The 23568-nt window shown below is 39.5% G+C and overlaps 1 protein-coding gene across 2 annotated transcripts in view; it reads right to left on the bottom strand.

Annotated features, from left to right (window-relative positions):
- Positions 1–244: 244 nt before the first annotated feature.
- Positions 245–23568, bottom strand: part of tow (target of wingless repressor) — a 246538-nt gene continuing 223214 nt past the window's right edge. For both annotated transcript variants that reach the window (XM_083110063.1, XM_083110064.1), the window contains one exon: positions 245–9730. In XM_083110063.1, the coding sequence (XP_082966189.1) occupies positions 9425–9730 (306 nt within the window). In that variant the 3' untranslated portion in view covers positions 245–9424. The remainder of the gene's footprint in view (positions 9731–23568) is intronic.

The following is a 23568-nucleotide window of genomic DNA, read 5'->3' as shown; positions in this document are numbered from 1 at the left end:
TTTATTGACATTTGTTGGTGAAACCTTCATTAACATTAATTTTCAGGTACATATGAAAATGATTATATTTACTAGTAGATATGACATTTTTTCCTCGGAAATTCTATGTGTACGAATAACAATGTTACATACTGTATAAGAAACCAATCAAGATGTTTACAAAGAAAACATTCAATTTTTTGATAAAGGGTAGAGGACTAATTGCAAGAATTAAGAACAAAGAAAAAGTTTCTCAAAGGTTTATTTTTAACATTCGAATTTCACTTAGCATTAAATACTTACTTCTAGTTGTACAATATGAAACTATACAAGCATATAAACAGAACACAAGTCGTCATTCATACTTTGGAAATGCTGAAATATTTTCTTGGCGTAACGTAAACGAGATATACACCAAGAGACCATAGTTCTTTGATCAGAAGTTCAAAAATGACAAATTTCGGAACAAGATTGCAACTTTCAACAATAAATTTTTCCTCTCGTCTATGGATTTACAACTACCTTTAACAGATAAATTATCCAATTATTTTTAATTGTACATTATAGGTTCGTCAACGTTGCAATGTATATATTACACATTTACTCCCACTAGCTTAAATCGAAGCACAAAATAATTTGATTTTTTATAGGAAGAAACTTCATTCCCTTGATGTCAACAACTATTCAGTTTTAGATCGTTAAGAGACGATGGAAATGTTATTCGAGAAAGAAAACGTGAACTTGTATATAAAAAACTGTCGAGAATTATGTCTCGCCGTCTAGACACTATTAACTCGCTTGGTTGTACCTCTGCCACAGATTATAAATCAATGATTAATTCTGTAACTTCCATATGGAAATAATGATATAACGTAAACAAAGTTGTGATTTCCATAGAGAATATCGATTTGGTGAGATAGTTTTCTTCACAACGCTCAATTTTAATAGGGCGTTTCTTGTCCAACTTAAGTACAAATTCCTTCCACGTTACAAGTTTTTGGTAAGTAGGTTACATGCGATATCTCGAAACGGTATAATTCTATTTGTAATTTGGTAACTTAAAGTAGTTCTCAAACCTCCTGAGGTTAATTGCGACGATGATGATGAATGGGATGGCAAGTAAATTTACAAATTTAAAATCTCGACATTGAATTTACAAAATCCACTAATGTGACATTTTCTTTTAAATAAATATTTGAAATCTAACTTTTAAATAAATAAATGTACTTTTAGGGTTCACGCAATACAATTATTACTTGTGATTTTGACACGTGTTTTGCATACTGAACACAATGAATGGGCTATATTTAATTCTAATACTTATATAAGACATTATATTTGTTATGTTTCCAATATGACAAGAGTGTATGTCAATCCATAACTATCACTTAGTAACGTAATTAATATGTTGCAGTAAGGAACTGTTTTATAAGAATACAAGTACATATAATATCTTGCTTGTAGTTTTCTGCTTTCTCTTGTATTTTTCTACCTTTATTCCACATGTAGACAAACATTTCATCTTGGATCTCGCTTAGCATATCATGGTATGGAAGTCCAAATTTTGATAAAATCGCAATTAATTAGATTTTTTAATATTTTTTGTAAGTCCTGGTCAATTCTATTTGACAGACACTGAAAAATAATTTATTCAAATGCAATTAACTCATGATGGGAAATTTGGGTTCATCATAAATTGCCGAAGTGAATCCCATCATGAGATAATTGCATATGAGTAAATTATTTTTCAGTGTCTACCTAATAGAATTGACCAGGACTTACAAAAAACATAAAAAAATTCTAATTAAATGAGATTATATCAAAATTTGGACTTTGAATCCACATAAGATAAGTTGCATGCATATTGCAAAATACCTGCACGTTTTCAAAATTTCAGGATAATTACCGAATTATATTAATCTTATTAGAAGCAGAACACCATAATATTGGACCTTAGTGCGATTAAGATTTATTATTGCGTGGGTTCATTGTAATATTTACAATATCAAACATTAATTATAAATTTGAAAACAAACGTTACGTTCAATCAAAAATGTATCATGGCACCACTTACCACACTTAATAAGCGAGCCACAAATATTTAAAAAAAACACAAGCTATTTAATTTATATCACTACAAGCTCCCAAATATTAAATAGGAGTAGCGCAGACCTTTCTTGTTTGAGTAACGTTAAAACGAAAAGATCTTGATCCAAAATACCTGAATTGGATTTTTTAAGTTCCGTCAAGTAACAACAGTCTGTAATTTAGTATGTATATTATGTACATTTCTGGTTGAACATAAAAAAAGAATATGACCAGAACGACTCTATGTATAATGACTAGTTTTATATACACACACACAATAAACATGAACAAAAATCGTAGATAATCACATTTAACAGAAACATTTCAGTCTGGTGAAAACTTTCACACATTCTCTAATAATAAATTTCTCAGAAATGCCCCCGAAATATATTTTGATTATCATTAGGCCTGTACAGATAGAAGGCTTGCATATGACATGCAACAACTGATATGATTTTTTTTCATTAAAGACAACTTGCAAAGCACAATCAGTTCAAATGAATAAAGTAACGATTTGCTGAAAACTAAATATTTCATTCACTGAATAACAGACAACAGTTTTTCCTACAATAAATCAGCATGTCAATTGTTGATGCACTATTGTTCAAATACATCGTGTGTAAGCATGTAACTTTAATATCTTGCACAATGATGGTAGAATTTGATTTTGTAAGCTGGGGTGAAAAGGTTAATAAATCTAAAAATTCATATCTTCTGCCTGATATTGTCCCAAAAGATAATTTTTCGTTTCGTTTACATACATTTCTAGTAAATTCTTACAAGGCTTGTCTGCTGGGAATTACTCTCCGCAAGAAGTTCAAAATAATCCGCTGAGAGGCACCACCCGCACTCTTGCTATCACTTGTACTTTCAAAACTCGACAAGAGATGGTACTGCTATAATGCGTTTATCTGTGATTATACTCGCGCTAGTCGCGACGACTGACTGGACGAGTCCAGTGCTAAAATAGGGGCCATAGTCGCAAGTGAAACGCAGACATGGAAGCAGATTCCTCGAAAATAGTCTACTGGCGACAGACAGATCATTCAAGTTTCAAACGTACTATCATTGTCGTAGTAAAAAGCGAGCAATAGCAAACATCCGGTAAAATGCAAGTAAACTACTGACGTAATACTCATAGCGTAATGTCGGGCATGATTAAACCTACTTCCCCCACTCTCATTGTGGAACTGTCCACTAGAGGTACACGAGACATCCGCGGTCAAACAACACCTCTCCCCATCTCAGAAACAATTCTGGTGTAGGTCAATTTCAATCTGTGAGAGACTAATTACCAGAGGCTTCCCTAGGAAGGCGCAACTCGGACACTAGCTCTAGGCCCCGCTCCAGATAAAAATAATTATTTGTGTACGGTTTATTACGAGTTTATAGAACGCAGGTGTTTCTAATTAAGCAACTAATCTAATTCTTCCTGACTTAATGGATTGTTTGGACATACTTAAAATATCCAAAATTACTGAAATAATATTTCAAAGTATTACATAAAAATTGTGGGTTTAATTAGAGGAAATCATGAAGCGAAAATATTATTTTATGTGAAACAATGTAAATTCATTACAGCGCCAACATCTAATGCAAAGTAAATAAAAGAGAATCCTGACAGATACGTTACTGATTATCATTAAATATTGCCACTATGACAGGTAAAATAATACTGGGTTAGTAAACGAAGGAGCATATTTCAAACATTATTTCCAACCAACCATACACGACAGGAACATAATCCGAACATCATTGCATAGATTAATGTTCAAAGTTAAGTTGTAGGATAATTTGTTTCGTTTGTGCACTAACAATGACGTTTTGTGTACTCCAATTTGCGAAGTGTGAATCCATAGTGCAAGTGCAATGCAAAATTCGAACCTTCTATCACGGTCACCATGTAGCAGCATATCCATAACACAGCGCCTAGAACCGTTCCAGAGTAGCAGGTATACTGTTTCTTTAGGAATGCCCAGATTTTCTAACGCTCACGGATACGCTCGACATTTTCATCGGACATGAGCGACCATCACTTTTCCCTTTGCATATGCAACTATCTTAGACGAAAATCATGTGCCACTCGTAAATTTGGATGTCAATCACGAACAAGCTAAACGACTGCAGCGAATTCAAAATGCCTGCATTCGTTTCGTTTTCGATCAAAAATATTCAGAGCATTTGACATCGTACTTTGCGAAGGTCGAGTGGCTTAAATTAAGCGATAAACGTAATTTTCATAAGTTAATTTTACTGTACAAAATCCTCCAAATAAAAGACCCGCAATATCTCTATAACCGATTTCAACATCTTTCCGACTTCCACAGCCGCAACACCAGATCGCGCGAAAGGTCTCTGCTCTCCATTCCACTCCACAAATCCAACTTTTATGCAAATTCTTTTACTGTTACCTCAGCAGGCCTTTGGAACATGTTGCCACCTGAAATTCCTGTCTCTTCCCCAATTGTGACGTTCAAAAAAATGTTAAAGTTACACATATTATACAATGAAAATTAAATGTTTGATTTCCCTAATAATTTGGCGGGTGCAGAGAATGATAGAAGGACGTAAGGCACAAAAATGATTTAACGTAATAGTTAAGATGAATTATCGTCAAAGTATACCGTTTTGGACTGTGTTTTAAGTATGTGTAATATTGGACTGTGCTTAAGTAAGTGTAGTGTTATGTATTTGCTTGTACGTGTGTAAGGACAAAAATATGTATGTGTGAGTATGAGTGTGTGTGCCCGTATCTGTAGGTTAGATTACCTTTCTTATATGTAATTTTTCCTTGTATTTTTTATTTCTCTGTAATTTTTATATATTTTTTTCTTCCTTCTTCCTTTTTTTCAATATTTTAATTATTTCATATTCAATTTTTTTGTAAACATGGTCAAGTGGAAGAAAAGGCTCCACAGCCTTAACTTCGCCATGTAAAAGAAGACGAAATAAATAAATAAATAAAAAAAAATGCTTATGACGAGGCGGCTGTTTGTTGAATCTACGGCGGAATCCACGTTGCACTTGCACGATAGATTCACATCACGAAAATTGTAGCACAAACCCACTTTCCTTGTGGCGTCATCATTTACTTAGAACGAAAAAAAACTTCATTGTTAGTGCAGGAATGAAACCAATTGTTCTACAACTAAACTTTGGACCTTCCTCTATCCAATTATCTACGGATTATGTTCCTGTTGTGTATGGTTTGTTGGAAATAACCCTGTAGTTTGAACACACCCAGTTTTGCAATTAAATAAAATGAACGTCGCACCAGTGGCGCATCGGAAATGCAACCTACAAACTTTTATTAGCCTTCCATGATTCTTGGTAGCTCAGTCGTTATGGCGTCTGACTATCAGGTGAGAGACCCGGGTTCGGTTCCCGGCGGTGGAAAACCGGGATTTTTTCCACCTGTTCAAGCTGCTCCGGCGCCCACCCAGCGTCGTATATAGTGGGTACCCGGAGGAAATTCTGGGGAGCAATGGCGGCCAGAGGCGTAGTGCTGATCACATCACCCCAACGTTCGGCCGTGATCAAGATTGTGTGGGTCCCTAACTCCACACCGCCTATACGCCTTCATGGGGCAACGCACAGAGGAACACTTTGCTTTTACTTTAATTGTGTTCTGCTTATTCCTCTTAGGTAATAATACGAAATATTCTTTATTAATTGTAATAATATTTAGCTTATGTTGTGATTATGTTGGTCACCTGTACTTAAGACCTCTGAGAAAAATTGGTTGTATGCCTCGAATCAACCTAGGGCAGGCTCTGCTAATTGGTACTTGTCCTACAGTTTAAGGAGTATCACCACCGGAACGAAAATTGAACTTAGAGCCACTAGATTACAGTGCCACATTTTCTAGTATCGACCTGCTACGCGATTAATTCGTTGAGAAAATGTCAGATACGTCACGTAGTGGCTATTTTACGCTGTACTCATCCATATTTAAAACAAAAATTAACGTAAACTGAATCCAAGATAGTATGATTTGGTAACATTTTAACACTATTTAGCAACATCACCGAAAGGCATATTCATTATATTTATGTGAAACCTGATTACAAGATTTGTTTGTTAAAGATAAGTTTGGAGTTCTATGTTTGTACCGTCATCTTAATAGTGTCAGTAAGAATAGATCTGGATTCGAACTGACAAGTTCTGATTTCGCAGAACGTAACTGTAACCGATAAACCAAGAGGATCCGATTTAACTAACATTAAAGCATTGCCCTCTGCTATCACGAATGCTCTTCGATATGAACATTTTCTAAGAGATACGCCAAGAGACAAGGGTCTTGTTTGAAAGAGCATTTAATGAGCTTTGAATGAAGCTGTAGAAGCGAAGTCTACATTTGTTCCGTTACCCTCGGAAAATAAAGCTGCTTTTCAAGAAGATTTGACGCCTACGTGATATGCCACCCACGCAACAATACTGAAAAGTGGGTTGCATAACGCTTCAGGCGCAAAGCTAAAGATATTTTAAATAAGCACTGATCAATAGAAGGTTCTGATGGAAATTGATTCCTTGCATTCTGAATAACGAACACCTTAACGGTGTGAACGTAACGCATGAATGTCCCGAGTTCGATTTCGCATTGTTTCAGTGTTTCAAATCCCCATTTTAAACAGCAGGTCCAGTTAGAATTTCTAAGCTATTCACACTGAGTGCTAATAACATAAACCCATGGTCCCTCGGGAAAACAAACTTAAGACAACTTCAAGATAACATACATGGATAGACAATCATGGAAAGCTTCTTCATTCAGCAATATCTTATTGGTACAGAAACTGGATTGCTTTTACAGGAAGTTCTTGACAAAAATCTGGACTGGTAGTGTTGCCACCCAATATTATATGCCCTTAAAGTGTCATTTATTCTCGCAGATCATAGAACTGCTATTCGCAGACCCACTACATATTTCACGTTGGTCGCAAACCACAGTTTACACCAGTTCGAAAGCTTCACATTATGACGCTGTGACAATCACATCTAATTTTCTTTCTAAAAATTGACAGCCTGAGAAGAAATCTCTGATATGCTCCATTAATAAATTTCTAGATAGGCCTATTTCTGTACAGAGTAAGCTGACAGTATAAGTCATTAAAATTTCCTTATACAGCGTGTCAATAGAAGATTATACCAGTTTCGAAAACATCATTCTCGGTTACATGATGTGGTACAAGGGATGCTTCCATCACAAAACTAAGATAATATATTTATGTTTTTTAAAGTGTACCTTATCAAGACTCAACATGCACATGTTTCGTGATGGGACAGTCCATGTCTTCTGTGACAGTGGCTGACACTTTTGCCTTTGTATAGGTAACCTTGCTTCAAGAATCAAGGAAGCTCGTGCCACGTTTCTCCACACACGTACCTGTAACCTAGGAAACAACAACAGCAAAAATGAAATAGCTACATTATTTTATGGGCACTCTGTATCATTATAACGATAGGATTAGTTGTAAATATCTATTGCAGATTCAATGTTACATAAGGGTCAAAGTTTAGGGTTGGGTGGTTTTTGAAACCACTGTATAATTTTAGTATTTTGCCCACTTACGTACGATGCATTTGAACAACTCATTCAACAGTTGCAGTTTCTCGTTCTTACGTGAAAAATACGGATAGGCTTAATCTAATCGCAATAGTCACTTACTTCGTCGATTACAAAATCTAACATCGTACGTAAACATACACGCACACAGTGACATATGTACACGCACGCATACACACATAACATATACAAGTTAGGGTCTCACAACCGGGTTATCATCCCTGGAAGCTCACTGTACGAGTCACACAACCATTCATTGCACGACACATCTCTTTTAACATAATTCCTTTCGGTTTAAGACACATTGACGCACCGGCACGATGCTCGCCAGTGCTTGGGATCGAGAGGGACGGCGCGAATACAGAAGGAAACACGGTACTCAGCAGAACTCCTGGCCAATCAGCACTAAGAAGACAGTTTCGCCATATTCAACGACCCGAGACCAAACATGGTAGGGAAAGCGCTTTCTCTTCAACGGTTTGGTCGTGGACTTATTCAATATTTATCCATTAGTTTCAATAAAAAATCGTTACTAAGTGTGGGACTTTTTTCGAAAAATAACAAATCTAAACAAGAAACGTCATCATCACTAGGACAGCCCACATTATAATTTATATTCTTGAAACATACATGCTTTATTTTTTATATAACTCCTCAGGAATGAGATTTTTAAACTTCCCTGCAAGTATTTTAATAACTCACTACAAAATTCACTCTAACTGTTTTCAACATTTATTCTATTTATCGTTAAGATGCAAATTGAATACAGCAATCACAAGCTGAAATTATGTAATGTATCAGTTACATGAAATACAGTTAAGTGTACTTACATTATTGCTACTTTTTAAACATGAACACTACCAGGATATGCTGCAGTTCTTTTTACATTTTTACTGTTCTAATATCCTTGCTTCTTTTCAATTTTTGTCAAACTGTCACCTGATTATGTGCAAGCTGAGTATTAATGACTTTTGACTTAAGATTGTTTTTATGTAGTACTCTTTATTAACATTTTAATGTCAAATTTCACACCTTCAACTAATCAGACGCATGTTGACAGTATGAGTCGCATGAATAATATGTGAATATGCTCTAGAAATTATAAGTAGAACTGAAGACACATTTTTCATGAGAAATACAGAAAAAATGTATCAAAGTATCTTTTTTATTCATATCAAAACGTCGGCATTCCCCCTCGAATTTGACTCTTAGTGTATTGACTCATAGGTAACAATAAGAAAAAGTGACTGAATGACCCCACCTACAGTCCAGACATAGTATCGTCTAAGAGGATAAATATTGCTCAAGCTCCACGTTCAAGCCGGACTTCTTTTCTTTCAAAAGAAAAAGAAATAGCAGGGGAAACTGCGATATCTTACTACTTGCCACTGCTTTCATCACACGATGACTGATCAACACCTTATATACAAGTCTGCTTAGAGATTCGTCGTTTACATGCTACGTCATCAGTGGTAGGTCATGGACCACAACACGATATCAGCATTAGAGTTGGTGATTTTACACTTTTTCCGCATACACATTACAAATACTGCGTTCATAGTAAGTCTATTCTCCACTTCTTTAACACACATTTACAACTGATATGCTGATATGTTGTGATTATTCGTGACCTACTACTGATGACGTTACACAGACTTCACATAGGCCTTGTATTTAAGAAGGCGTACACTGATCTGGTTGAATCGAACATTATCACACGTCATAGGAACATCTCTCCAACAGGATTATAGAAAAAAAACAAATGAAAAACGCGCGCATACGTGAACACCTGGGTCACACGAGCCCCGTGAAGGGACTCCTAGACTTTCTGAACAACGGCTGCATGTCGCCCGTGTACACACGTCTGTCCAGGCTTTTCTGGCGAGTCCTGACGTCACTTTCGGGGACCGTCCCCGACGACAGAGATCGAGTCCTCAAGCACTCGCGCACCTCACCGTTGGCGTGCGTTTTCCTCGGCGTGCTGCTGGTGCTGCACTCTGGCGTCGGCGGCGTGGAACGAGACGCCGATTCCCACTTTTGGAGCAGGGACACCAAGCGCCTTCTCTCCGCTTCGTCCTCCGCTGAATCATAGTCCGGACCCTGGAATATAAGGTGGAACAGTGAACAGGACTGGAATACACAACAAATTTAGAGAGACACTTTATACACATTAGGAATATACGAGGTGTAGCCGTACAATAATGGCAAAGTTTCCCAACATGTAGGGAACAAGGCAAACAACTTTCTTTTTTTGTAACGAGAAAAAAAAAACAATGTTTATCCTGTATGTATGGAAACACGCAACCAAACTCATGGTCGCCAATGCTCTTTCAATTTTCCTGTCAGGCAACTCACTAAAGGATATATTGTAAAAAGGTAAAGTGCTCCCCTGTGCTTAACACCACGCCATGAAGGCGGATAGGGAGTGTGGGGGTAACGCCCCACACTTTCTTGATCCGGTCGTGAGTGGGGGTGATGTGATCAGCATCACGCCCCTGATCACCTTTACCCCCCAGGGTTTCCCACAGGTACCCATGTCATTCGACGCTGGGTGGGTGCCTGGGCCGCTTCCAACGTTAGAAAAGTTCCCGGATTTGAACCGGCCGGGGATCGCACCCGAGACCTATAGCATGGTAGTCAGACGCGTTACCGACTGAGCCACCGCGGAGATATTGTAGTTTTTAAAACTATTGTGTCTCTGGGCTAACTGTTACGTGTGGTCGAATGTTTCGACGATAATGACGCAAGGACAAAACACAAATATATACTTTCCTAGATAGGGTTCGAACCCAAAACTCATGATGGCGAGACCGAAACGCGCTCGGTCACCGAAATGGCAGACAGTATCATAATAACAGATACACATCAAAGAAATGATAAATCGATTTATTTGTTATATTTTACTTCGCTTTTCTGCCACTCCTGACTAATCGCGAATATGAGGATGAATGGTGATTAGATGAATTGGATGAAAGGACAATTACAAACACAAATGGAGAGCACACAAATGCAGTCGAAGGGAGGTTCACATTGGGTGTATCGAGAAAGGGTTACCCCTTATACCCGATCTCCATGGTGAAGTCGCTCTTCTCTTCTTCATGCATGTATCACAGCATACGTACCATCATACATACGTACGTCACCTGAACTAAAGGAAGAAGACACTCTAAGGTGTTTTTTCACACTCCAGTTATTTGCCTTATGATTACACAATATGTCCTTATCTAAAGAGAATATCCTTTTCCGACTAAAAATAACTGCCAGTGGTGGAAATTTATCTCATTGCGTTGATTGATTGAGTTGGTGTTTTAAGTCCACTTTATGCACAATGAGGCTAATCGGAACTGGACCTACAGTTTAAAGTGGGATCCGACTGCTACGTGCCTATGTATCGAATCTGGGATAACTTGATTACGAGGTGACGACACTATGCCTCATTGCGGTTAACTTCACAACACAAATACGCGGAGCTGTAACAACCACCTAGCATTTCGGCATAAGCGTCATTTCCTGTCGAAGATTTACCTTTTTGCGTCATTTCCTGTCGAAGGTTTACCTTTCTTCTCATTGGCTTTGTCGGTGGCATGTACAAATTTTGCACACCCTTCATGATTTATTGATGTTATTCGGTATCGATCGCCTTCCAGTGTCATTACATAACCTCATTACCTTCATTAGCGATAGCTTTTGCGAGATCGTTAGGCGTTGTTTATTTCTGGAGATTCGAAAACGGAAACGAGAAATGAAACTCCATCTAAGTAAACGTAAGACAAAGCTTTGGCAGAGATGTTAGCAGGGACAAAACAAAGGACGACTGCATCTGTCGAACAGCCTACAAATACCGAAACATAAGTCTCTATTTACAACAGATGAACCATTGTTACAACAAGAAAGGAATGGAACAAACTACCCGTGTAATTGACTAACATTGCTTTCCATTCAACTTTCAAGAACAAAAACAAACAAGTATGTTACCGTTCCAAGTTCCACAAAATTAACAAGTTTGGTGTAGAATCATAATTGATTGATTGATTGATTTAGTTTATTTTACTTCGCGTTTTGTGCGTCTTGGCTAATTTGCAAAGATTTGGATGAGTAATGAAATGATGAAATTGATGAATGGGCATTCACAAACAACCAAGCCCGAGCGAGATTCGAACCCGGGACCCTTGACGTCGCAGCGCGATGTGCTAACCACTCGGCCACAGGGTCTGGTGTGTAGAATCATAATGTTCGACTAAGTTAATATCTTTTATTTGTTAACGTTTTTAAGAAAGTGTAAAATGCGATAGTAAAGAGGGCCAGCTTTGTATTATTATTTATTACAACTATTGTTGTAACAAGCTGACGGATTCTTTGATTTTGATTTGATTTATTTACTTCGCTTTTTGAGCCACTTTGGCTAATTTGCGAAGATGGGGATGAGATGAAATTAATGGATGGACACTCACAACCGCCCATGCCAGGATTCGAAACCGGGACCCCTAGCGGCGTAGCGCGATGTGCTAACCACTAACAAGCGGAAAGAGAATAGGTACTCGAGTAATTTTGTTGTTTTGAGTTTGAGCATTTAAATCTATGCATAGATAAGTTAATCGGGACTAGACCTACAGTTTAAAGTGAGATGTGAGCCACTATTTGCATCTTCCGGGTATCGAACCCGGGACCAGCCGACAGAAAGGGTGGCATTTTGAGAAGTCGCCCAAATGTCAACCTCACTTCCACGTAGTACGAGGGCTATTTCTTTTTCAACCTGTGATGGCGCCGCCAGGTGGGCCGTGAAGCGCTAGGAATCGGGGCGTCACGTAGCGTGATTGGCATTTCCCCTGCCACTACCACCACCAAGGCAAACGCTTCAGTTGAAGCTGAAAGACGGACCCGTAGAGATGTCTCCTACAATCAACTCTCCCGCCAAGTGCGAGGTGCGTATGTGATACGATTTCTACAGGCGGAGGGGCACAATCAACGTGGCTTCATACTGTGAGATAATGTGCAGACTACGCATGCCAGCCAGAACAAAAAGAGAGGCATGCTGTATTCAGGCATTGTCTTGCTTCGTGACAATTCCCGACCGCATGTTGCTGCGTCAACCCAAAAATTTCTTCAACGATTTAACTGGGAAGTGTTTGATCACCCTCCCTACGGCCCAGAACGAGTGACTTGCACCTTTTTTCCGGCGATGAGGAAGTGGTTGGAATGACGGCGCTTTCACACCAACGTGGAGCTTTGAGATAGTGCAGACCTTGCTCAAGAGACAGACAGACCATTTTTTTGCAGAGGGTATTGGAAAGCTGCTGCATCGGTACGATAAATGTCTGAATCTTGTTGGTAATTACGTTGAAAAGTAGATAATACGTGTACGTAACTTTTATCAATAAACCCATTTTGCTATTCACTGTGGTTTTGATTTCATGCCCTATTGGAGGTTGAAAAAAATAGCCCTCGTACACACCTGTAACTTATAACTCTATTAAGCCTTGTTTCCATGATTATGAAAAACTAAATATGCTGACCAAGGCAGAAATATATTATAAAAAAAACATAAACTAACGTAACGTTTCAACCTTCTAGCAAGGTCTTCTTCAGACTCTGTATCAAGTACAAAAGTCTGTGTTGCAGCCCAACGAGTCTCTGGCGCTTGGACCTACGGCCATTACAATCATTTGTAGGGCTTGTGTTGTCCTGTCTTTTGTCCATACGTGTATCCTTTTTACAGCCTCAGCTTTTAACATGGGCAAGGAAATTATAGTCCTCAGAGACAGATATTGATTTAAGTTAAGGTAAGGGGCTGGGCCCCTTATAATGTGACGCGCGCATAATAGCCTAAGTGATGACGCACCCAAAATTTTAATTTTAATCAATCAATCTAGAATAGGTAAGGATTGATCATGGCTTGGGTGAACCCTAGAGCCGATCTAGGCAGACATTTTAGAAAAAAAAACCCACCTAAGAATAGAAAAAAGGAAAGTATAATATTTGAATACAAAAATGTAGATGTTACAATTTCTTTTGGCAAGGAAAGTCAAAGTACTACAATTAAAATTCATTATTATTAGATATAGTAAATTAATTGTTACGAGAAAATATTTTTGTACTGAAATGTTCGGGGAAAATGTTTGAAATATTCGTCCACTGCTGCTAAAGCCTGCCTTCATGGCAGTTTATATCAGGCATGGTCCAAGTGCATCTCTACCCGTTAGACGCGTGGGAATCTTTATTTGCGATTCATTCACAGCTGCTCTTCGAGATGACGAGCGCGCCTCAACGGATCAAACTTCAGTTACGTGCAACCCAAGCAAACTCCGGTGTGGGGGGGAAGGGGTTAGAGGAAGCAAACTAAACCCCTCTGTCCACAGCCCACGCTTCGGGTTCCAGAAAATAGCAAAGTTTGCAGCACAGCTTAGCGGAGTATCGTCCGACACGACTCCTTGATTGCGTACACGAACTACATAATACAGGTGGCTTTATAAAATTTCAAAACCTTTTTTATGTAGAGGTTAGCAACCGCAAACAAACATGGTAACAATATTTCCAATAGCAAATTACCCTCATTTCCACTCGAGAAATTGTTCCTGAGGACACAAACTTTAATATTTTATCTCAGAAATTCTTGGACTCCGTAAATCGTCCTCCGTACTTTTTGGATGCCCGAAATTGTCCTCTGTACTTCTTGGATGCCCGAAATTGTCCTCAGGCCTTCTTGGACTCCGGATATCGTTCGCGGAGCTTCTTGGACTCCGGATATCGTCCGCGGAGCTTCTTGAACTCCGGATATCGTCCGCGGAGCTTCTTGGACTCCGGATATCGTCCGCGGAGCTTCTTGGACTCCGGATATCGTCCGCGGAGCTTCTTGGACTCCGGATATCATCCGCGGAGCTTCTTGGACTCCGGATATCGTCCGCGGAGCTTCTTGGACTCCATATATCGCCCGCGGAGCTTCTTGGACTCCGGATATCGCCCGCGGAGCTTCTTGGACTCCGGATATCGCCCGCGGAGCTTCTTTGACTCCGGATATCGTCCTCAAGGCTTCCTGTGATCTCGAATATCTTTCACATGATTTCTTGGGCTCATGACATCACCAACAGATACCTTGAACTTTAAATAAATTCCCTAGTACCATTTGAATGATATTATGAACTTCTTTTGCAGAGGAAATCGTTGACCTAGGGTTTTGGAATTCTGATTTTTTTAGATCTAACTTGTGCCATGAGCGTCGTTGATTAATTATGTGATTAGCTACTGATATTAAACTGAAGAATATTTTCAGAAATTGGAGAATGTGAAGCTAAACTTCTGTGGGATGATTATAGAACTAAATTTACAATTTACTGGATATTTCTAAGAAAGGAAACGCAATAATTCACGTTTTGATAGACACATTTTATCACTATATCCCAACAACTTTTCTTTTGTTACTATGACAATGTATATGTTGCCCAACACATAGACGTTTTACAACTTAACATAGAAAACAAACGTTATTCAACTTGAACATGCACATGTTAAATTTTAAAACAAATAGGAATTATATATTTTATATTTACAACAAAAAGAAGAAGAAATGAACTTGTGATGTAACACAGAACAGTCATAAACTAAGGCCAGCCACACACCGGATCCGACACGACACGACGAGCCATTCTTGTCGCAAACCGTCTCAGGGAAGGTTTTACCATAGTCCCTTATGGGAAGCCGCACACCAGATGAAACATTCGACTCGAATCACTTTGCGACGGATTGCGACAAAACAACGAAGGTCCGTGCAATCTGGTCTCTTGAGGAGCAGCTTGCGACAAAACGATTTGCGCATGCGCTCATCCATCCACTTCAGGCACAGACATCTAATCACAGACCGGAAAGGAGGGAAAATTGAAGCCAGCAATTAAACGTAGTCATTGAATCTTACATTAAATGGTTAATATAGCATTTCCTAAACAATTATTTGCTATAAATATATCCAATTCACAACATATAAACTGATACATCAATTTACATACACATTGATACAGTAATTATGCTGTAAACTGTTATACTTATGATGCATCGCTACCAGTCTCCCAAATTATAAATAGACACACCTAGATCTATTGTATGCTTGAACAAAATCTGGAATCAGATTTTACCTAACAAACAAAATGACACGTCGTATCGTGTCAGTTCCGGTGTGCTGTTGGCCTTAGCGGTAGAAATTCCAAGCAAGAGTTAATCCAACAACAAAGGATAATGAAGCCAAAAATCACCATGGGTTTAATATCCTGCTAGTCATCGCTTGTAGCAAACGTAAGGTCTGAAGGGTTATCACTTGTTGTTGGAGCCGGAGAGAAGAGAAGGAGGAACAACAGACGCTCTGTTCTCTCCACGATTGCTCGATCGTTGAACCGCTGCTCCGGTAGCTGCAAGAAGCTACGTCCTTTAATTCCCGCCCCTCGGCGGAAAACCTGCTTCCCTTTGAATTGCGTTAACTCCTTGCATTAGACTTTCATAAACCTCTCCCTCTATCGTCTTTGAAGTTTCCGACAAGCGAGGGGAAATTCTAAGACGAGGTAATTCTCATTCTCATAGACATTAATTGCACCTACAATGATGTAACCTTTCGTCTCAGCTCTCCCTAAATACTGACGCTGTTTCAAGAGAATTCATTCATTTATAATCACTTCGTATTTCAGTGTAGTACTAAGATGATCAAAAACTAGTTGTACAACACGACAAACTAATATTGGAAGTAATTAATCGTCAAAATAATCGTGAATAATACGCAATTTAGCACTGGGAGGAATTACTAATGCTTAAATTTCTGGAATATATACCCAGTGGCGTCGGCAAGACAATTTCGTTGGAGATGACTCAAAGATGCAGGACATATTTTCAAGTGACCTCTGCTTCTGTTGTCATGGACACCAAGATTCTCTCTCTCTCTCTTCCCTCTTTCGTTTGTTCTTTCTCAATCTCTTTCTTCACTTATTTCTCTATTTCTTTCCCTCTATCTCTTATTATCCATCTCCTTTCTTCCTATAAATGTCATACTGTTTATTTGTTTATTTCTTTCTTCGTCTGTTCACTGTTTCCCTCGGTTTTCTTCCTTCCTCTCCATATCTCTTGCAGTCATGTCGTTATCTGATTCTTGGTTGCAGAATTCTTTACGGGATTCTTAGTTGAAGAATTCGTTACGGGGTACTTGGTTGCAAATTCGTTACGGGGTACTTGGTTGCAAAATTCGTTACGGTGTACTTGGTTGCAAAATTCGTTACGGGATTTTTGTTTCAAGAATTCGTTACGGGATTCTTGTTTCAAGAATTCGTTACGGGATTCTTGTTTCAAGAATTCGTTACGGGATTCTTGTTTCAAGAATTCGTTACGGGATTCTTGTTTCAAGAATTCGATACGGGAATCGTGTTACAAGAATTCGATACGGGAATCGTGTTACAAGAATTCGTTACGGGATTCGTGTTACAAGAATTCGTTACGGGATTCTTGCTCCAAGAATTTGTTATGGAATTTTTGTTTGCAGAATTCGTTACGGAATTCTCGGTTCCAGAATTCGTTACTTGATTATGGGTTCCAAAATTCGTTACTGGAATCTTCATGACCCCTATCCGATTCCTCAAAGCTTCAGATCCGCTCATCCCTATGTTAAATGGTAGTCTTGAGGTCTGTAGCTGTACCCTAAAAATGGGACTAACGGAAGTGAGAAAAGCCATGAAGCTAGATGAGGAGAAGGGGTTCTCTGAGGATAGAAGGGGGAGAGGGATCGCAACAAGAGAGCATCACGTGACGTTGTAGCCCAGGAGTCTTGAGGTGCATCTGATCGATAAATCTGCCCTCGTGCGGCCCTTCATTGTCCTTGCACTCCAGCCCAGACAGGTCTTCGGCTCCGGACGAAGGGATTTGGAAGTCGGGGGAGGGCGAAACGTCCTGGACTGGAGAGCATAGAATGGGGGGAGAAGGGAGGGATACCGTTTGACATTAACAGACATGCTCCGAGGTTGCAAGAACACCCGTGTCTAACATACCTTATCTCTCGAACTCTCACCTGCAGAGAGAAGTTTAGACTCGCTACAAATGGGGTCACGTGCTGGATTTGTACAATTTTTTTTGTCATTTTACGTCACTTCTCCGAGGTCGACTCAGTATACCGCTAGCGAAGAATCCGGCACCGAGTCACCGAAATATGAATTTCTACCCATCAAATGTATCTCATAATCATTCGCCTTCATCGTTGCTATTAGCCTAAGGAGACAGAAAAGCGAGGATTTCCACTCCTCACCCAGGATTTGAAACCAAGATCCTGGCTCGTTTGTTTTCTTGAGTTTCTGCACTTTATGCACAGATAGGCGAATCGGGACTGGCCCTACAGTTTAAAAATTATATCTGGACCACTACATGTCTCCAACGGGTATCGAACCCGGACCTTTTCTTTACAAGGCGACGACGATATCACTACGCCATCGGGAAGGCCACCCCCTAATCTGTGACCACCATTGTTCAGGCACTGTAGAGTGAAACTTTAGCCACTCTACCAGTGAGTTTGGCACTCTACAAATGTGGTAACGTCATTGTGTTTGTATTTTTGGCTGCTTCGCGCTTTTCTACTCCTTGGGCTAATCGAGAAGATGAAGATGAACCGATGTAACAAACTATGAAACAAAACAGAGCAACACGTTCATATATTATCCATGATTCGAACCTGCAGTTCCCTGCCATCGCAACTCATCGCGATAACCACTACACCGCAGAGGGTCTATGCAGAATAATCAAAACATAAGCACGTTGTTACGAAAAGGCAAAATGATTTCGTTTCTCTCAATCTCTGCTGAGATAATTAATTAACCGCACGAGTTTGTACTCTCAAATTCTTTGTGAGGAAACTGGGGCCAACAGACTCTCTCTGTAGCTCATCCCCTACCCCTTCCCCTCCCGCTTTGTGAGGTGGAAATTACCCGAACGGGGCTCGGTCGCAACACGAAGAAGCTAAATTAACTGGGATGTATGAAATCGCCAACATGCACTGTCAAAACAAACGCTTGTGCAATCCTGCTCTGTGAACCCTGAAATAAGCACATGGGGATGTAAATCATGCGTAATCCAATTACAGTGTCGCTATCCGTCCAAACAGTATGAATTGTCAGATTGGGAATATTTCATTGTGGCTCGGATAAGGTTAACATGCTCTCTGTTGAGTAACTTGTTTTTAGTAGAGTCAATACATCTGCACGTTTATTTTATTTTTTTCCCGGTAGAGGGGGAGGGGGGTTAGTAGATATTATTTCTCTCCTAAGTGTTCATTATACATATACTAGATTAAAGTTTCATTCAATTTCAGCAAGACTGAACAAGAAACTGCTCATTGCAGATAAATATTAGTTACAATATAACACATTAAGAATTAACTGGATAAAATAACAAGGTGTTTTTATCTTCCTAAGAAAGACAACAATTTTTAATCCCTCCCAAGTTGAATTTTAGGCTCATGTAATAAATAATCTATTTTTGGCAATTGGATTTGACTTTTGACCAGTTTTTAACTACTTTAATAATTATCTGAAAGTTAGATGTGTTCAGCACTACGCTCCGGCCATCTTAACCCCCCATATATCCGCTTATCAGAGGCTGGATAAACCCAAGAGCCGTCCCATGCAAGCAAAACTCCCACGCGAAATCTCCCACCCTGGGAATCGAACCCAGGTCCTTTGCGTGGCAGTTAGACGCCCTACCAATAGAACCATTACGGCTCACTTGCTATATAGTACCAAGAAAATAAAAATAAAAAAGTGATATAAAATAGGGATTGCCAAAAACTTTATCCGCATATCGGACAATTTTCTATCCGGATTTCAAATCTTCGGATATCAGATATTCTGAAATCCGGTTTACCGGATTATCTGAAATGCCCGAATATCCGAATGTGTGCATTTTCCGGGCAGTATTATCGTTTATCCGTTTTACGGGCTATCCTCATATTCCTTTATTTGTCATGTTTGTATTTCACTGTACGGATTTTCTACAAATCCTTCATCAAATTTGTACTATTCGGATATCTGTATTATTCGTTGCATCCGAAACGGATATCGGATACTTTGAGAACCGGATATCCGTTATCCGGATTTTGTGGCTCTCCCTAGTATAAAATAACGCGCTGGATCCTCAGAGTCCGACGGATATTTTCTCGTTTCGGAGTTTACCCAGAGATACTTGACGCAGAAACCTCACCTCTCCCTTACCCTCACGAGGGTGGTCCTCCTCTCCTTCCCGAAGCAGCCAGCAGGGAAACAGGATTTTCTTCAAATAGCTGCTCTGCATTGTATATGTGGGCCGGTTTTTATCCTGGCCCGGATATTGAAATAGAATATGAATTCCTTTAACTCCAAAATTTTTCGGTGGGAACAAAAGAAGAATATTAGAGAGCTTTCAGACCGAAGCGACAAGCGACACCATTCCCTTCCGTCCAAAGCAAAACATTCACAGCGAATGCGCGAACAACAGGCTGAGGCGACATGCGACTGAGAATACGGCCCAGTTCCAGCGACACGTACCTTGTCGTGGCGCTTCGGTTCGAGACGTTGCATAATAACAGAGGGTTCGATTCCAAGCGACACGTGTCGCTCGTCGTTTGGTCTGAAACCTCCGTTAACAGAACATGCTGTAACCTCTTCAGCGCTAGTACTTTTCCTGCGGCGGAGCAAAAATTGCACTGTCCATCCCCGTTCCACAGCAGACGGCCAAAATTCCCCTGGCCAATCACCTAGCATTTCCCGAGTCCACGGCTGCATTTGGTCCTTGCATTTGTCCTCGGATCAAGTGATGCTGGTTTGGCACCCTTCCACTGCAGAAACCTTGAATGTCACACGCTGTCTGTTGTGGCACAAGGCAAGTTAATCGCGACAAAGAGAACGAGGCGATGAAATTGATTAATTGATTTGATTAATTCACTTCGATTTTCTGCCACTTTAGGCTAATCTCGACGATATGGATGAGTGATGATATGATTAAATTCATAAAGGAACACTCACAAACAACACCCATGCCCAAGCTTGGATATACGGGACCCCTGGGTCTAACCGCTCCGCCGCGGAAGAAGAGAACGCGTTGAAATTGAACACAAGCACACACCCATGTCATTCCATTATTTCAATCCACGTCCTTATCACGCTAGCCAAGCATTATTCTAGTATGACACGGATAATTATTGTAACTGAAGAAGTATTATAGCGTGACACGGATAATTATTGTAACTGAAGGAGTATTATAGCGTGACACGGATAATTATTGTAACTGAAGGAGTATTCTAGCGTGACACGGATAATTATTGTAACTGAAGGAGTATTCTAGCTTGACACGGATAATTATTATAACTGAAGGAGTATTCTAGCGTGACACGGATAATTATTATAACTGAAGGAGTATTCTAGCGTGACACGGATAATTATTGTAACTGAAGGAGTATTCTAGCGTGACACGGATAATTCTTGTAATTGAAGGAGTATTCTAGCGTGACACGGAAAATTCTTCTTGTAACTGAAGAAGTATTCAAGCGTGACAAGGATAATTATTGTAATTGAAGGAGTATTCTAGCGTGACACGGATAATTCTTGTAATTGAAGGAGTATTCTAGTGTGACACGGATAATTATTTTAATTGAAGGAGTATTGATTCTAGCGTGACACGGATAATTATTTTAATTGAAGGAGTATTGATTCTAGCGTGACTCGCATAATTATTGTAATTGAAGGAGTATTCTAGTGTGACACGGATAATTCTTGTAATTGAAGGAGTATTCTAGCGTGACACGGATAATTATCGTAATTGAAGGAGTATTCTAGCGTGACACGGATAATTATCGTAATTGAAGGAGTATTCTAGCGTGACACGGATAATTATCGTAATTAAAGGAGTATTCTAGCGTGACACGGATAATTATCGTAATTGAAGGAGTATTCTAGCGTGACACGGATAATTATTTTAATTGAAGGAGTATTGATTCTAGGGTGACTCGCATAATTATTGTAATTGAAGGAGTAAGGGCGATGTCCTGTCAATTAGAATACTGCATTATCATAGATCACTTTCGCTCCCTCGTACTCGTTCGAGTCTCCCACGCTCGAGCGTATACAATGGAGTATCACTTTAATGGTAATACTTTTAAGTCTTGTTTCCATGTTAATAAAACATTCATATGCTGACCAAGGCAAAATTTATTGTATAAAGAATAAAATAAATATACACTAAAAGCGTAACGTTTCCATCCTCTAACAGGGTCTTCTTCAGACAAAGATTCACACTAAATTCACTGCACTCGTGTCGAACGAGTAGGAGCAAGCGAAAGTGATGTATGATCATGCAGTACTCTAATTGAATACACATATCACTTACAATCTGGAAAGAAATACTGTGGGGGTAAGAAACCCCTGGCACCCCTAGGGATGGGGGTGGGAAGAGGGTGACAAGTAAAAATAATAAAAAACGACCGATATTAGTGTGGATTCCATAGTTTTTGGGGTCGCTAAGATGAATAGTGATACTCCGAATGTCGTTCAACTCCAAGTTAATCACCTATCGGCATAGAGGGTGAGAGGGGGTGAGAAATAAAATGTCAAAAATGACCTACATTAGTGTCGAATCAATAGTTTTGAGAGTCGCTAAGCTAATTGGTGACATTCACGATGACATTTAGTTACATTTTACACTACAGTTAGAATTAATTATTTTCCTGATTATAGAAGATTGGGATAAATAAATACCCTGGCAACGCCGGGTAATCAGCTAGCCGTATACAAAATAACCGCCCTGGTACTTTCAGCCCACAATGATCCGATTCATTTTCATACACCACTGTGCCTTGGCAAGATAGACTAAAGTACATTTTAACATGGAGATGATAACTATATTTACTTAAGTTTAAATTTCAATGCGTTTTTCACCTATCGATCCATACATGAGTGTTCCACTACCACAGACAAATTACGGTTATACGCGTACTACTGGGCTTCGAACGTATACCGCTCGTTTTGCCTGTTCGAGCGTTATTCGCTCCAGCGAAGAAGCTCTAAATTCGGTACGCTATCTGGCGTCGTCCGTGAGAACTATTTCACGTCGAGCGAAATTCTCTCACTGCAACACGTTCCTGTCAAGCCATATTCATTTTCGTCACGAATTTTCAACAATGTTGTATTTTTGTAATTTTACGTCGCATCTCTGCCACCTTTGGCAATTCACTGTGATTAGGATGAATGATGATTAGCAGAGACGACCACAGGATTTTTTCCTGGGAGAGGGGGGGGGGACAAACACGGCTTATTCCCCTCCCCATAAGAATACTGTCCCCCACAAAAAAAAAACACTCCATGAGTTAAGTTATCCTATTCCTGCAACGCCCTCCTAATAATTGACAATTACTGTGTATAAAATAAAGTTATTTGCGTGAAATTTATAATTGTATGTTGACAGTCTTTTTGAGGAAGAAGCCTCTTACCCCCCTCCCCCTTCCACACGTCCATGATAATTAGATGAAAATAATAAAGGGATATTCACGAAGAACACACAATCCCAGACCGGGACTCGAACCCTGGGAACTTCGGTGGCGAGCCGAGCCAGTGATATTTCAAATGAAATGACAAGAACTCGCTTTCAGACATAACAATGAATTTTTTCTTTCCGATAGACTAGACTACAAAGCACGAATGGTTGAACAAAATTTGAGATTTGATTGATAGATTGAGCTTTTGAGTTTTTCTTTTAAGTCCACTTTATGCACAGATGGACTAATCGAAACTGGACGTACAGTTGAAAGAGGAATCCGAACCACTAGGTGTGTCCACGGCACGAACCCGGGACCCTTTGATTAAAAGACGATGATGCCACCACTGCATTTTCGTGGAGGCCAAGATTCGAGAATAAACGCACAATTTCGGAATTTGGTTGATCTTAAAAATCCGCACGTAACA

This window comes from Lepisma saccharinum, chromosome 23, assembly GCF_977018435.1.
Source record: "Lepisma saccharinum chromosome 23, izLepSacc3.1, whole genome shotgun sequence".
In the NCBI taxonomy this organism is placed as follows: domain Eukaryota; kingdom Metazoa; phylum Arthropoda; class Insecta; order Zygentoma; family Lepismatidae; genus Lepisma; species Lepisma saccharinum.
The sequence above is the reverse complement of the archived record's forward strand: the minus strand, read 5'-3'. Positions and strand labels throughout refer to the sequence as shown.